This window comes from Nerophis lumbriciformis, linkage group LG01 (genome assembly GCF_033978685.3).
Source record: "Nerophis lumbriciformis linkage group LG01, RoL_Nlum_v2.1, whole genome shotgun sequence".
Taxonomy (NCBI): domain Eukaryota; kingdom Metazoa; phylum Chordata; class Actinopteri; order Syngnathiformes; family Syngnathidae; genus Nerophis; species Nerophis lumbriciformis.
This window is the reverse complement of record NC_084548.2, coordinates 1,760,001-1,777,257: the sequence shown is the minus strand read 5'-3', so window position 1 is coordinate 1,777,257 and position 17,257 is coordinate 1,760,001. Positions and strand designations below refer to the sequence as shown.

The 17,257-nt window shown below is 41.0% G+C and overlaps 1 protein-coding gene across 1 annotated transcript in view; it reads right to left on the bottom strand.

The window, feature by feature from the left end:
• Positions 1–8,384: 8,384 nt before the first annotated feature.
• The window catches only part of LOC133614778 (small ribosomal subunit protein eS1-like), a 33,680-nt gene continuing 24,807 nt past the window's right edge, over positions 8,385–17,257 (bottom strand). Inside the window, exon 2 of the mRNA XM_072916306.1 lies at positions 8,385–8,450. Within this exon, the coding sequence (XP_072772407.1) occupies positions 8,385–8,450 (66 nt within the window). The remainder of the gene's footprint in view (positions 8,451–17,257) is intronic.

Here is a 17,257-nt window from a genome sequence, read left to right as displayed (position 1 = left end):
TAATAAAAAAACGTTATTATGGTCTTACCTTTACTTATAAATGAAGTCCATTCGCCGCTGTTGTGCTGGATTAATGAACCCCCTGACGGGAGTGTTATATCAACTAAAGCCCTCACTTCAACTTTCCGCGTTCAAGATTGAATCTATTTAAAAAAGTGTAACCGAGGGTTTATAAATGTGGCCTATACTGTATGAAACTACAAAATAACAAACACGGAGGCTCCAGTTTACACGAGGACCACTTTATTTACCTTCTTTCAAAAACCTCCGCGACGTGACATCACTTCCGCTCTTAGCGCCTTCAAAATAAGAGCTCAAGGCATATACTGTATAACAGCGCATAACAGGAACTTAACATCACAAAGAGGAAAGCCCATGAAAATAGGTTACAAAAGTTATTTAATAAGAAGCCAACAAGTGCAAAAACAATAATGTTCGTGTTGGAGGAGTTGTGAATTAGATACACCTGCAGTCTGCAGGTGTACCTAATGTTGTGTCCATGCAGTCATTCACAACTCCTCCAACACGAACATTATTGTTTATGCACCTTTTGGCTTCTTATGAAATAACTTTTTTAAATAGATTCAATCTTTCACGTGGAAAGTTTAAGTGTGGGCTTTAGTTGATATACAATTCTACGGCGGGGGTGCAGGAGGCGAGCCTCAGCCAGTGCGTCTTTTGCAGCCGTTTTATGATCGCTCAGCACAAGAAATACTTTACACACATACAGTTGTTGACAAAATACACTGTACATTATATACCTCAGCTAACTAAACTATGGAAATGTATAGTATAATTCATATAGCAATACGGTCTCACTGCACAGCAGACCAGCAGTTAGCCGAGTCCGTCCATGTTGAGGCACTGAGTGACGTGCCTCGACTGGCTGCTAATCACCGCACCGTCTCTTCTCAGTATTTGAACGGCAAATGGGAAAATTCAGCGATTTTGAATAAAAATTATCTAAAACTGGTGAAGTTAAATGGAAAATAACTTTATAGTATAATCACTGGATACATATAACAATTAAACATTTTTTTTTAACTAAATAGTATAATCACTGGATACATTTAACAATTTAATATATATTTTTTTCTTTTTAAATTTTTTTCACCTGCCTCTAGTGACTGCACGTCACTGACACACACAGAGTACTTACAAGCAGACACAGTGTGTAGACAGAAAAGGGAGAATGGACGCATTTTGGTGTAAAAAGTCAAGATAAAGGTGAAGTTATAACACTGAAACACCCTCAGGAAGAGCTGCTTTAAGACATGGCTAGCTAGTTAGCGGCTAATGTCCATTTGCAATTGGTAGTGTTTTTTAGCTTCTTCTAAATCACTAATCCTTGTCTCCATGGAGACAAATAAAGTAAGTTTCTTACATGTATTATTATCACTGGAGGATGAAGAATAGCTAAACATGCTTCACTACACACCGTAGGAGGATACAATAGCTCACCCCCGTCACAATTGGTGGATCTACACCTGACATCCACCGTAATGATACCAGGTACAAGAGCGTATCTCATCGATACTACTGTGATTTTTTATCTTCACAAAAAACATTTTTTTATTCATAATATATTCATAAACTCAGTAAATACGTCCCTGGACACACGAGAAATTAAAATATGACCAATGTATGATCCTGTAACTGCTTGGTATCGGATCGATACCTAAATGTGTGGTGTCATCCAAAACTAATGTAAAGTATCAAAGAAGAGAAGAATAAGTGATTATTACATTTTAACAGAAGTGTAGACAGAACATTCATTCATTCAACATTCAAGACATGGGTGTAAACTCCACCTTGATCAAATGGTTCCACTCTTCTTTAACAAACAGAACACAGCAAGTGAAGGTCAACAGAACACCGTCAGACACCAAACACTGCAACACAGGCGTCCCACAGGGTTGCGTTGTATCACCAACACTATTTACATTGTACACCAATGATTGTAGGACTGTGCACCCTAACAATTATATGGTGAAATTTGCGGACGATACCGTGCTCCTAAGCCTTCTACACAAGGATACGGACCCCTCTGTGTACCTAAGACGAGATAGACCTATTTATTAGGTGGTGTGACACTAACCATCTTATTTTAAATGTGACCAAGACACAGGAAATGGTTTTGGATCCGAGGAAAGTGACTGACCATGAGCCAGTGGTCATCAAAAATCAGGAAATCACCCAGGTATCCTCATATAAATATTTAGGGGTTCGTATTGATAATCTGTACGGCGTAAGCAGCCACATCATGATGATTTTCTACCGTGCCATTGTAGAGAGCATCATTAGATACGGGAATCACCTCATGGTTTGGCAACCTAACCGTTAAGCTAAAAAGCAAACTGGCCGGCATGCATAAAACGGCAATGAAAATCGTAGGGAGGAAAGAATATGAGCCTATACAGAGCATCTATGAGCAGGCAGTTAGGAAAAAAGTTAAGAAAATTATTTCCAACTCACAACACCCACTCTTTCCTGAATATGGAACCCTGCCATCAGGGAGAAGACTCCGGGTCCCACTATGCAAATCTAACCGCCTTAAATTATCATTTGTCCCAGCCTCCATTAAGCTGACCAACAATGTGCAATAGAATTTTAATACGTAGGTTAGCACTTTTTTAGCACATAGCACTTTAGAACTAAGCACTTTAGCACACAGCACTTTATTCATGAGCTCTAGTGCAATGCACATTGGTACTTTATCTTTATCTCCATACTGTAGATTTTATGCCTACATCAAAGTGCCACCTATGTCTATCAAGCTCCATGTTCTGATGTTTAAATGTTAGTTGTATGGTTGTGGTTGTGTCTGTGCTTGTGTTTTTGTTCTGTTGTTTTTGGGTATGTTAAGAAAGCAATGATGCACTGTGCCCAAGACAAATTTCCCCCGCGGGGACAATAAAGTTGAACCTTGACCTTGACCTTGAACATGTTAAAACCAGATATTAACAGAAAATATTAACAGATATTACCAGAAAATGAATAAGTAGATTAATAATCAATTTTTACAGCTTGTCCTTTATAATGTGTACAAAATAATAGGTAGATAAATGACACATACATCAGCAGACTAATTATTTGTGTTAAAATAAAGCCAATAATGGCATTTTTTTGTGGTCCCCGTTATTTAGAAGAGTATCGAAATACATTTTGGTACCCGTACCAAAATATTGGTATCGAGACAACCCTTCTACACACGTACACAAAAAGGTGTTTTCACTGTACGTCTTGCTAAAAGCGCTTTTTAAACTGTGTCGATTGCAGCGTCAGGGCTAGATTTTGTTGGAATCATTGAAAATAGATAATTAACCCTAGGCAAGACCATCATTTTCACAGTAGAAACCCTTCCCATAAGTGAGATTGGCAGTGTTTTCCAACGCGCCAGATCATCCTCAATCGATTTTAAGATTGGGGAGTAATTCAAGCGATTCAGATCTGACAATGTGGAGGAAATATTGATTCCCAGGTATTTAATGTTCCCTTTATGCAGTGGAATCGATGAGGTGCTCTGAAAGTCAAAATTAATTGGTAACACAGTAGATTTGGACCAGTTGATGGAGTAATCTGAAATAGAACTGAATTTATTGATAAGTGAGATTGTATCTTGAAGAGAAGAATGTGGATTTTGTAAGAAAAGTAATACATCATCAGCATGAAGGCTTATTTTATGATGAACGGTTGCGGTATGGATGCCTTTAATATTTGCATGCTGTCGAATAGCGGTTGCAAGAGGTTCAATAAATATAGCAAACAGTGACGGAGAAAGTGGACACCCTTGCCTTGTGCCCCTCATAAGATTAAAGCTGTTCGTTCTAACCGAAGCTGTAGGAAAACTATATAGGACCTTAATCCATTCTATAAATGAGTCTCCAAATCCAAATTTCTGTAGAGTAGCTAGAAGAAAATTCCAGTTCCATCCATCCATCTTCTTCCGCTTATCCGAGGTCGGGTCGCGGGGGCAGCAGCTTAAGCAGGGAAGCCCAGACTTCCCTCTCCCCAGCCACTTCGTCCAGCTCTTCCTGTGGGACCCCGAGGCGTTCCCAGGCCAGCCGGGAGACATAGTCTTCCCAACGTGTCCTGGGTCTTCCCCGCGGCCTCCTACCGGTGGGACGTGCCCTAAACACCTCCCTAGGGAGGCGTTCGGGTGGCATCCTGACCAGATGCCCGAACCACCTCATCTGGCTCCTCTCCATGTGGAGGAGCAGCGGCTTTACTTTGAGCTCCTCCCGGATGGCAGAGCTTCTCACCCTATCTCTAAGGGAGAGCCCCGCCACCCGGCGGAGGAAACTCATTTCAGCCGCTTGTACCCGTGATCTTGTCCTTTCGGTCATAACCCAAAGCTCATGACCATAGGTGAGGGTGGGAACGTAGATCGACCGGTAAATTGAGAGCTTTGCCTTCCGGCTCAGCTCCTTCTTCACCACAACGGATCGATACAGCGTCCGCATTACTGAAGACGCCGCACCGATCCGCCTGTCGATCTCACGATCCACTCTTCCCCCACTCGTGAACAAGACTCCGAGGTACTTGAACTCCTCCACTTGGGGCAAGATCTCCTCCCCAACCCGGAGATGGCACTCCACCCTTTTCCGGGCGAGAACCATGGACTCGGACTTGGAGGTGCTGATTCTCATCCCAGTCGCTTCACACTCAGCTGCGAACCGATCCAGTGAGAGCTGAAGATCCTGGCCAGATGAAGCCATCAGGACCACATCATCTGCAAAAAGCAGAGACCTAATCCTGCAGCCACCAAACCAGATCCCCTCAACGTCTTGACTGCGCCTAGAAATTCTGTCCATAAAAGTTATGAACAGAATCGGTGACAAAGGGCAGCCTTGGCGGTGTCCAACCCTCACTGGAAACGTGTCCGACTTACTACCGGCAATGCGGACCAAGCTCTGGCACTGATCATACAGGGAGCGGACTGCCACAATCAGACAGTCCGATACCCCGTACTCTCTGAGCACTCCCCACAGGATTTCCCGAGGGACACGGTCGAATGCCTTCTACAAGTCTACAAAACACATGTAGACTGGTTGGGCAAACTCCCATGCACCCTCAAGGACCCTGCCGAGAGTATAGAGCTGGTCCACAGTTCCACGACCAGGACGAAAACCACACTGTTCCTCCTGAATCCGAGGTTCGACTATCCGGCGTAGCCTCCTCTCCAGTACACCTGAATAGACCTTACCGGGAAGGCTGAGGAGTGTGATCCCACGATAGTTAGAACACACCCTCCGGTTCCCCTTCTTAAAGAGAGGAACCTCCACCCCGGTCTGCCAATCCAGAGGTACCGCCCCCGATGTCCACGCGATGCTGCAGAGTCTTGTCAACCAAGACAGCCCCACAGCATCCAGAGCCTTAAGGAACTCCGGGCGGATCTCATCTACCCCCGGGGTACCCCAGTTCACTCTATCAAATGCTTTTTCAGCATCTAATGAAACAACAGCTGTTTTTAGATTATGAATAACAGAATAGTCTATCACATTGAGTAGACGGCGAACATTGTTGGACGATTGTCTCTCTTTGATGAAACCTGTTTGATCAGGATGTACTATATATGGAGTGACTTTTTCTAATCTTTCAGCTAATACTTTGCAGATAATTTTAAGATCAGCATTAATCAGGGAGATTGGTCGGTAACTGGATGGAAGTGTTGGGTCTTTATCAGGTTTTAGCAAGAGACTAATCGTGGCAGAGTTCATATTTGGAGGAAGGAATGAGTTTTCTTTAATCTCTAAAGCCATTTTCGTAAATATCGGAGCTAGCAGTGACCAGAATGTTTTGTAGAACTCCACAGGGAACCCATCAGGCCCTGGTGCTTTATTGTTTGGCATCTGTTGAAGAGCATCGTGTAGTTCGCCTACAGAAATAGCAAGATCTAAATTTGATACCTGCCTTGTATTTAATTTAGGTAAGTCTATATCTAGATTTTGGTCGACACATTTACAAGATCTCTTGAGACTTTGTTGAAAATTGTTGAGAAATGCTATGATACGGGTGGGACCATTAACTTTATGGAACACTCCATTTACACAAATGAGGAAATGGTACCAAGTGCTCAGAGAGTATGGGGTATCGGACTGTCTGATTGTGGCGGTCCGCTCCCTGTATGATCAGTGTCAGAGCTTGGTTCGCATTGCCGGCAGTAAGTCGGACACGTTTCCAGTGAGGGTTGGACTCCGCCAAGGCTGCCCTTTGTCACCCATTCTGTTCTGAACTTTTATGGACAGAATTTCTAGGCGCAGTCAAGGCGTTGAGGGGATCCGGTTTGGTGGCTGCAGGATTAGGTCTCTGCTTTTTGCAGATGATGTGGTCCTGATGGCTTCATCTGGCCAGGATCTTCAGCTCTCACTGGATCGGTTCGCAGCCGAGTGTGAAGCGACTGGGATGAGAATCAGCACTTCCAAGTCCGAGTCCATGGTTCTCGCCCGGAAAAGGGTGGAGTGTAGAGATGCGCGGTTTGCGGGCACAACCGCGGAGTCCGCGGATTATCCACGGATCGGGCGGATGAAATTTAAAAAAATTAGATTTTTTCCGCGGGTCGGGTCGGGTCGGGTCAGGCGGTTGAAATAAAAAAAAATTAGATTTTAAATAGATTCAGGCGGGTGGCAGTTAAACCAATTGGGAAATATATATACATAGTTAAATGTTGTTACCCACATACGAAAAACGAGCAGGCACCTGCAGCATATGCCACAACAGAAGAAGAAAAAAAAAAGAGATGGACACTTTTACGGAGCGGAGAAGGGACGCCTCGCCGGGGTCCGGGACCGAGGCCCCTTCCCCCGAGAGGGCCCCACCGGGAGCCGTAGCTGAGGCGATCCGCGAGAAGGGCCCGACGCACGTCCAGGGTCACCACCGCGCCCACCGCACCGACACCCCGCCTCGTCCGCCTTCGCCGCGGCCGGCGTCACGCGCAGCAGGTAAGCAGCTTACCTGCCCGCCACCCCCGTGGCCGGGGGCTCGTAACAGGGGTCACTCCGCGCGCAGTGCGCTCACGAAAGGGGTGGGGCTCACCCTGGTTGATATAGACAGCAGGACGGTGGCCATGGAAGTCGGAACCCGCTAAGGAGTGTGTAACAACCCACCTGCCGAATCAACTAGCCCTGAAAATGGATGGCGCTGGAGCGTCGGGCCCATACCCGGCCGTCGCCGGCAGCGAGATGCGCTTGGAGGTGCGCTCAGCGCGGCTCCCATATGATTGCGCACTGGTGTGCGTCTGGGTCGTGACAGCGTGGCACGCGAATGTCTGTGCTGCATTGGATCAGTCTCCTTTCTTTAACAGGCAAAAGCTTTATAACCTCACTAATGCCTTGCATCGTCTATATTAGATATATAACAACGGGCGGGTGCGGGCGGGTGCGGTTCTGATCAAATGTTAGTTCGGGTGGATGGCGGATGGTTGACGACTTTCTGATGCGGTTGCGGATGAAATAATTGCCTATCCGCGCATCTCTAGTGGAGTGCCATCTCCGGGTTGGGGAGGAGACCTTGCCCCAAGTGGAGGAGTTCAAGTACCTCGGAGTCTTGTTCACGAGTGAGGGAAGAGTGGATGGTGAGATCGACAGGCGGATCGGTGCGGCATCTTCAGTAATGCAGACGCTGTATCGATCCGTTGTGGTGAAGAAGGAGCTGAGCCGGAAGGCAAAGCTCTCAATTTAGCGGCCGATCTACGTTCCCATCCTCACCTATGGTCATGAGCTTTGGGTTATGACCGAAAGGACAAGATCACGGGTACAAGCGGCCCAAATGAGTTTCCTACACCGGGTGGCGGGGCTCTCCCTTAGAGATAGGGTGAGAAGCTCTGTCATCAAGGAGGAACTCAAAGTAAAGCTGCTGCTCCTCCACATGGAGAGGAGCCAGATGAGGTGGTTCGGGCATCTGGTCAGGATGCCACCCGAACGTCTCCCTTGGGAGGTGATTAGGGCACGTCCGACCGGTAGGAGGCCGCGGGGAAGACCCAGGACACGTTGGGAAGACTATGACTCCCGGCTGGCCTGGGAACGCCTCGGGATCCCCCGGGAGGAGCTGGACCAAGTGGCTGGGGAGAGGAAAGTCTGGGCTTCCCTGCTTAGGCTGCGACCCGACCTCGGATAAGCGGAAGAAGATGGATGGATGGATGGTACCAACGGAATAAATGACGACCCTTCTTACAAAAGAGCGCCGTGACAGCAAAGTGAAGTTAAACAGCAAACACAACGTGCACAAGGACGAAAGACCCTCAACACCCTGCACACGCATAACGCAAGTCAGAAAATGTAAATAAGAATAAGAAGAAGAAAAAAGTCAACACCCACCAATCTGAACAAGCGTGTGCGTGCGGTTAGGAAAAACCCGAGCATGCCAAATATAGCTCGGCACTCTCGTTAGTCGTCTCTCACCGCCAGTTCATCGCTCTCGCTCTCTCTCTCTGCGTCGCTGTAAACAATCAGCTGGAAAAAAAAAAAAAGTGGAACAGAGAACGTTCTCATACGGCACCTATCACCCACTCAAGACTTGTCTACAAACCAGAAATGACGAGTCTCTTTCATGAGAATATCATCTCCCTAATTGCAAGACAGAACATACTGTAAGTGCTTTGTGGTGATTACTATTTTTCAACTCAACGGTTAATGAATTTAATATTTATTGACTTTATTTTTTATTTTTCATATATATCTTTTTTATTTTTTTATTTTTTTATTTTTTTGTCCTGTCCAGCTTCTCAGGCAAATCATATAGTTGATGTAGATGATCCATATCGGCTGTTCAGATTTACTTGACAAAAGAGAAGTGTAGGATACTTCTCTTGTTGCCTTATTTGTATTTGACTTTATTAAATGTATTTATATTATCATTTGGTGCAGCCGGGCCGGAGCAGGAGGGGATAGAAAGAGAAAAAAAAAAAGAAGACAGAGGGGGAAATTGTGGGGACAAGAGGGGGATTAGACAGAGAGACAAAAACAACAACAGCAAATAACAACAACAACAACAATAGAGCAACATCAGCAAATAGGATATGTACAAATATGATGGTAAAAGTGATAACAAATAAGCAGTTAGCAAACATAAAAAATAATACAGAAATGACAATGAGCATTATTACACTACAAATGGATCAATACAAATACCAATAGAAATAGCGCTATTGATAATGAACAATACCAATAATTTACCTTTATTATCAACAATACAGTTGTTCAAATGCAACAATACATATACGTCATGATAACTAAAGATACAAAAGAATGCAGAAAAATGGAGGGGAAGAATGAGAAACATCCTATATTAACCTTGTAGATTGTTATAGTAACAATAGGTTAAGCTTTGTCAGTGTGCCATGTGTTACCCAGTTTACCCTAGGGCAGGGGTCGGCAACCCGCGGCTCTCTTTAGCGCCGCCCTAGTGGCTCTCTGGAGCTTTTTCAAAAAATGTATGAAAAATGGAAAAAGATGAGGGGGGAAAAAAATCTATTTTGGTTTTAATATGGTTTCTGTAGGAGGACAAACATGACACAAACCTCCCTAATTGTTACAAAGCACACTGTTTATATTAAACATGCTTCCCTGATTCGAGTATTTGGCCAGCGCCGTTTTGTCCTATTAATTTTGGCGGTCCTTGAACTCACCAGAGTTTGTTTACATGTGTAACTTTCTCCGACGTTTTATGCCACTTATTTTTATGTCTCATTTTGTCCACCAAACTTTTAACGTTGTGCATGAAAGGTGAGTTTTGTTGATGTTATTGACTTGTGTGGAGTGCTAATCCGACATATTTGGTCACTGCATGACTGCAAGCTAATCGATGCTAACAGGCTATTTAGGCTAGCTATATGTACATATTGCATCATTATTCCTCATTTGTAGCTATATTTGCGGTTCCTTTAAGTCCTCTTAATTCTATGACACACTATCTGTATGTAATATGGCTTTTAATTTTTTGCGGCTCCAGACAGATTTGTTTTTGTATTTTTGGTCCAATATGGCTCTTTCAACATTTTGGGTTGCCGACCCCTGCCCTAGGGCAACATCGTTAATATATGTTTGATGAAACGTGATTATGTGCATGAGTGTATGTATGTATATGTACTTGTATATGTACATGTATGTGTATATGTATGTTTGTACAGTGAATGTATATGTACATGTATGTGTATATGTATGTTTGTACAGTGAATGTATATGTACATGTATGTGTATATGTATGTTTGTACAGTGAATGTATATGTACATGTATGTGTATACAGTATGTATGTTTGTACAGTGAATGTGCGTGTGGATGTACAAACTTTGAGTACGTAGGTATGTACTGTACTGTTTGTTGCATTATTAGATAATATTACATTTGGAAAAATATGCAATTTATGCAATACGTGTATTTTTTTTTGTCAAAATGGAAATAACATTTTGTAAAGTACTTCATATTATTTCAAAGCTTTTGCGGGCCACGTTGAATAATGTGTCGGGCCAAATCCTTGAGTTTGACTTCTTTGTTATCGAGAGCTTCGTATTTTTCCAGATTACCCACAATGCATTGCCAGTGGCCATATTAGTAGGCTTTGTTCGTAAACACGCTCATCGTTGCTGACCATTCATCAAGCGATACCCATAATGCCAACTGTGTGCGATTGCCAACTGCCACAATTAAAGTGGAAGAAAAGTTACAAGCTTTTATTGTATTTAGTGTTTCTGGACTGAGAAGAAGAGCGAACGGCATGGATTGTTGCCATCAGATTTGACGTGCTATGACCACTTTGTGTTCGTTCGGATCATTTCATTTCAGTTATTTAAGAACATGTTGTAAGTAAACATGAATATAAAATAAATGACAGCCCCATTTTGCATTGAGTTGATGTGCTTGGTCAAATAATTTTTATAGTAGTTGGATTAATAATGGATATTGTCGACCGCAGCCTCATAAAACAAAAGCGTAACGACATGAGAACAGTATTCTCCCAATCCTGCCTCACAGTCACATGACCCTAGATTAGTAATCAGTCATTATCAAGGGTGTCAAACTCGGGGTTGGATCATTTTTGGTGATTTAACCCCCAATTCCAAGCCTTGATGCTGAGTGCCAAGCAGGGAAGTAATGGCTCCCGTTTTTATAGTCTTTGGTATGAACTCACAACCTACCCATCTCAGGGTGGACTCTCTAACCATTAGGCCAGCGGTCCCCAACCACCAGGCCGCGGCCCGGTACCGGTCGGTGGATCAATTGGCACCGGGCCGCACAAGAAAAAAATAAAAATAAATACTAATAATTATTTTATTTTATTTTATTTTTTTTATTAAATCAACATAAAAAAACACAAGATACACTTACAATTAGTGCACCACCCCAAAAAAACCTCCCTCCCCCATTTACACTCATTCACACAAAAGGGTTGTTTCTTTCTGTTATTAATATTTGTTGCTCCTATATTATATATCAATATATATCAATATACAGTCTGCAGGGATACAGATTATACCCCCCCCCACCCCCCCAGTTCGTGGGACAAATTTTCAAGCGTTGACCGGTCCGCAGTTACAAAAAGGTTGGGGACCACTGCACTAGGCCACTGAGAAGGTCAAGGATAAGCGTTAGAAGATGAATGGATGGAGAATCAGTTTGAAAGAGGAATTACGTTGAATCAACAATCCATTCTGAATGGTATCGTCGGCCCAAGAACCGGAATCAATTGTTGTCGTCAGTCAATCTCCTTGATTTAACCGGGTAACACTCGTTGAGATTAAAATCTCTTTTCTAAGAGTGACCTGGCCAAGAGGGCAGCAAAACAAAGTTACATAAATACTGTACATATACCAACAGCAAAGAGTTGAAAATATAAATGACTTACATTAACATGAAAACACCTGATAGGTAAAAAAAAAATATGTGAAATGTTTCTGTAAAAAACTATTTAAGAAAAAGTGCTCAATAGAACAAGTTCTGGGGCCTTTAAAATGGACTGCAATTCCCCCTAAGTGATCAGTATGTGAGATTCACTTCCCTAAATTTACCCTTTTTGAGACATTAGCTGTTTTTTATTTCTTGTTTCTTTGCAAGAAGGAAACGTATCGTCGTCGCGGACTTTTATGGCGTCACATTAGTGCCAAAAATCCGAGCGCATAAAAACTGTTATCGCGCGCTGATTCTCCACTTCGTGCGCGCGCGCGACACCCTTTTGCGCGCGCGCGGTGCCTTTCTGTGCACGCGCGGTGCCTTTTTGCGCGCACACGGTGCCTTTCTGCGCGCTCTCTGTGTACTCCTGGCATCTCTCCTCGCGCTGTCTGTTTCTTTTTGGCACTTTGGGGGCGGGTATGCTTAGACGGCCCCTTCTTTCTGATTGGCTGTGAGCATTTTTCATATGACCAATCATTCTCCAGCGTAGCAACGTTGTAGCCATCTTAATAATAATAATAATAATAATAATAACTGGGATTTATATAGCGCTTTTCTAAGTACCCAAAGTCGCTTTACATGTAGAACCCATCAATCATTCACACCTGGTGGTGGTAAGCTACTTTCATAGCCACAGCTGCCCTGGGGTAGACTGACGGATGCGTGGCTGCTATTTTGCGCCAACGGCCCCTCCGACCACCACCTATCATTCATCATTCAATTCACCGGTGTGAGTGGCACCGGGGGCAAAGGGTGAAGTGTCCCGCCCAAGGACACAACGGCAGCGATTTTTGGATGGTAAGAGGCGGGGAGCGAACCTGCAACCCTCAGGTTTCTGGCACGGTTGCTCTACCCACTACACCATGCCGCCCCATCTTACCTCGGACATCTAGCCTCAATCATTACATTGATGTCAATGGTACATGTACTACTTAAATTACCATAACTTGCTCGATTTTCCACCAATTTACAAACGGTTTGCCTTGTTACAAATCTTATTACATGTAGAAATGACATAGGATGCTGTACCTGTTGAAATTACCTCTTTCGCTTTAAAAAAAAAAGACTTAATTGTGCAACATAGTTGTGTAGGGTCAGTGTTAGTCAGTTCTCTGATTATTTTAAACTGTTTCAGAATACATTATTAAAAGCTATTTTTAACATTTTAAAAACAAAATTCAAAGATTATTTCATTAATTTTATGGCTGAATCAAAAGAAATTCCATAAATTAGAAAACAAATGAAAATATAAAATAATGTTATTGCTGGTGGACCAGTTCTGGCTGAAAGATGTGATTATGGTGTTTGTTGTCTTATTATTTATTTGGCTCACATTTTGTATTACCCTGTATTGTGTTTATGTGCTATGAAATAACCTTCATCAGCGCGCGACATGTTTTTATCCACTTCTTCCTCCGTAAATCTTGATACATATTGACGATGACCCGCCCTGCTATACTTCTGATTGGCTCTGAGCATTTTTCGCCTGAACAATCAGAAAGAAGGGGCCGTCTAAGCATACCCGCCCCCAAAGTGCCAAAACGAAACATGACAGCTCGAGGAGAGATGCCAGGAGTACACAGAGAGCGCGCAGAAAGGCGTCTTGCGCGCGCAAAAAGGCACCACGCGCGCGCAAAAGGGTGTCGCGCGCGCACGAAGTGGAGAATCAGCGCGCCATAACAGTTTTTATGCGCTTGGATTTTTGGCACTAATGTGACGCCATAGACTTTCCTCACGGAATTCTTGGTTTGGGCACAAGATTCTGCGGAATGATACCTGGACAAACGGACTAGTTTATATGCGCAAAGTTTGGCCCCATCATAATATATGAATTTTCGTTGAAAACCGAGTTATGTAAAAAAAATTGGAAGTTCAGAAACAAAGTATAAAGTTGTTTCTATACGGAATATGAACAACTGCCTGCATTCTTTTTTGTGACTCATTTCTGTGGCCAAAATGTGCAGGGCTCCATCACAACTGCCTGATGTCTATTACTTTTACTCAATTTCAGGACTTTAAAACATTGCAGAAAAATAGCAAATCAAAATGGCTCAAATTCCTTTTCGTGGTCACGTCGTATGTTTCTTTAGCCAAAGGCTGCTTGCAATAATTCATAGGGCTCAATCATAACAGTCACTTGCAGGCCAATGGAAAAATCCGCATCTAGCGGCCACGTCAACTAGAATAGAATAGAAAAGAAGAGAAGGTACTTTATTGATCCCTGGGGGAAATTCAGCACCACAGTTCGCTCACAATAGACAATAAACACTCTTTTTACACTTGTATTTTTTAAATGTGAATAATATAAATACAGTCTATTATACAGCATTAGTCACATGTGAATGACATAAATACAGTCTATTATACAGCATTATTCACATGTGAATAACATAAATACAGTCTATTATACAGCATTATTCACATGTGAATAATATAAATAAAGTCTATTATACAGCATTATTCACATGTGAATAATATAAATATAGTCCATTATACAGCATTATTCACATGTGAATAATATAAATACAGTCTATTATACAGCATTATTCACATGTGAATAATATAAATACAGTCTATTATACAGCATTAGTCACATGTGAATGACATAAATACAGTCTATTATACAGCATTATTCACATGTGAATAATATAAATACAGTCTATTATACAGCATTATTCACATGTGAATAATATAAATACAGTCTATTATACAGCATTATTCACATGTAAATAACATAAATACAGTCTATTATACAGCATTAGTCACATGTGAATAACATAAATACAGTCTATTATACAGCATTATTCACATGTGAATAATATAAATACAGTCTATTATACAGCATTATTCACATGTGAGTAATATAAATACAGTCTATTATACAGCATTATTCACATGTGAATAATATAAATACAGTCTATTATACAGCATTATTCACATGTGAGTAATATAAATACAGTCTATTATACAGTATTATTCACATGTGAATAATATAAATACAGTCTATTATACAGCATTATTCACATGTGAATAACATAAATACAGTCTATTGTACAGCATTATACACATGTGAATAACATAAATACAGTCTATTATACAGCATTATTCACATGTGAATAATATAAATACAGTCTATTATACAGCATTATTCACATGTGAATAATATAAATATAGTCCATTATACAGCATTATTCACACGTGAATAATATAAATACAATCTATTTTACAGCATTATTCACATGTGAATAACATAAATACAGTCTATTATACAGCATTATACACATGTGAACAACATAAATACAGTCTATTATACAGCATTATTCACATGTGAATAACATAAATACAGTCTATTATACAGCATTATACACATGTGAATAACATAAATACAGTCTATTATACAGCATTATTCACATGTGAATAATATAAATACAGTCTATTATACAGCATTATTCACATGTGAATAATATAAATATAGTCCATTATACAGCATTATTCACACGTGAATAATATAAATACAATCTATTTTACAGCATTATTCACATGTGAATAACATAAATACAGTCTATTATACAGCATTATTCACATGTGAATAATATAAATACAGTCTATTATACAGCATTATTCACACGTGAATAAAATAAATACAGTCTATTATACAGCATTATTCACATGTGAATAATATAAATACAGTCTATTATACAGCATTATTCACATGTGAATAATATAAATACAGTCTATTATACAGCATTATTCACATGTGAATAATATAAATACAGTCCATTATACAGCATTATTCACATGTGAATAATATAAATACAGTCTATTATACAACATTATTCACATGTGAATAATATAAATACAGTCTATTATACAGCATTAGTCACACGTGAATAATATAAATACAGTCTATTATACAGCATTATTCACATGTGAATAATATAAATACAGTCTATTATACAGCATTAGTCACATGTGAATAATATAAATACAGTCTATTATACAGCCTTATACACATGTGAATAACATAAATACAGTCTATTATACAGCATTATTCACATGTGAATAACATAAATACAGTCTATTATACAGCATTATTCACATGTGAATAATGTAAATACAGTCTATTATACAGCATTATTCACATGTGAATAATGTAAATACAGTCTATTATACAGCATTATACACATGTGAATAGTATAAATACAGTCTATTATACAGCATTATTCACATGTGAATAACATAAATACAGTCTATTATACAACATTATTCACATGTGAATAATATAAATACAGTCTATTATACAGCATTATTCACACGTGAATAATAAAAATACAGTCTATTATACAGCATTATTCACATGTGAATAATATAAATACAGTCTATTATACAGCATTATACACATGTGAATAACATAAATACAGTCTATTATACAGCATTATTCACATGTGAATAATATAAATACAGTCTATTATACAGCATTATTCACATGTGAATAATATAAATATAGTCCATTATACAGCATTATTCACATGTGAATAATATAAATACAGTCTATTATACAGCATTATTCACATGTGAATAATATACATGCATTATACATTTACAGTACATGTACAGTCAAAAGGAACAAATGCATTATGTTCCTTTAACTAGCTTGTTTGAATGACTAAGTGAAGGCTTATGGACAGACATGTGTTATAGCTGCATGAATTTCCTACTTGGTGTTGACTATTAGCTACTAATTGGAAAGAGACTAGGACACTCACAGACATACACGCTTGTGTTCAGTACATTTGTAGCGTCATGGACAACTTTTTTTTTGTCCGCAACACCCGACCGGATGATAGTGTTTTTCCATGGCGGGTGGGATGTTACAGAGTGTGCACACACCGTCTGCCTGACTAAGATAAGATACGTTGGCTTTGTTGTCTCAGCAAGGAAATTTATCTTGGCCGCGGAGGAGATTGGATGCACCGAGCGGCATCAGACGTACGGCGCAATCTCAGTCCGCCGCATGAAAGGCACATCATGGCGTCTATCGGTCTCTGTCAGCGATGATTGATGGAAGTGCAAGTTTCTCAGCTTGTGTTTTCTCTGGTGTTTTCCCAGTGAAAGGTTACACCTCTCCTCTCCTCTCCTCTCCGCGGCCACGTTAAGAGGCAGAACCAGAGTGCGTAAGAGGGAGACAGATGGGTTTTCCTCGCAGGATATCCTGTTCTAAGTAGAGCTGCTGGGCCCACTCTGACCTCCTCACCCCTCTTGACCCGTGACCCGCTCATAGTTTACACTCGCATCTTTAATGTTTCCTAATCCACCCAAATATCTTCATTCTTCCATTCTATTATAGTCATTTTTGCACTTTCGCTTTTAAATG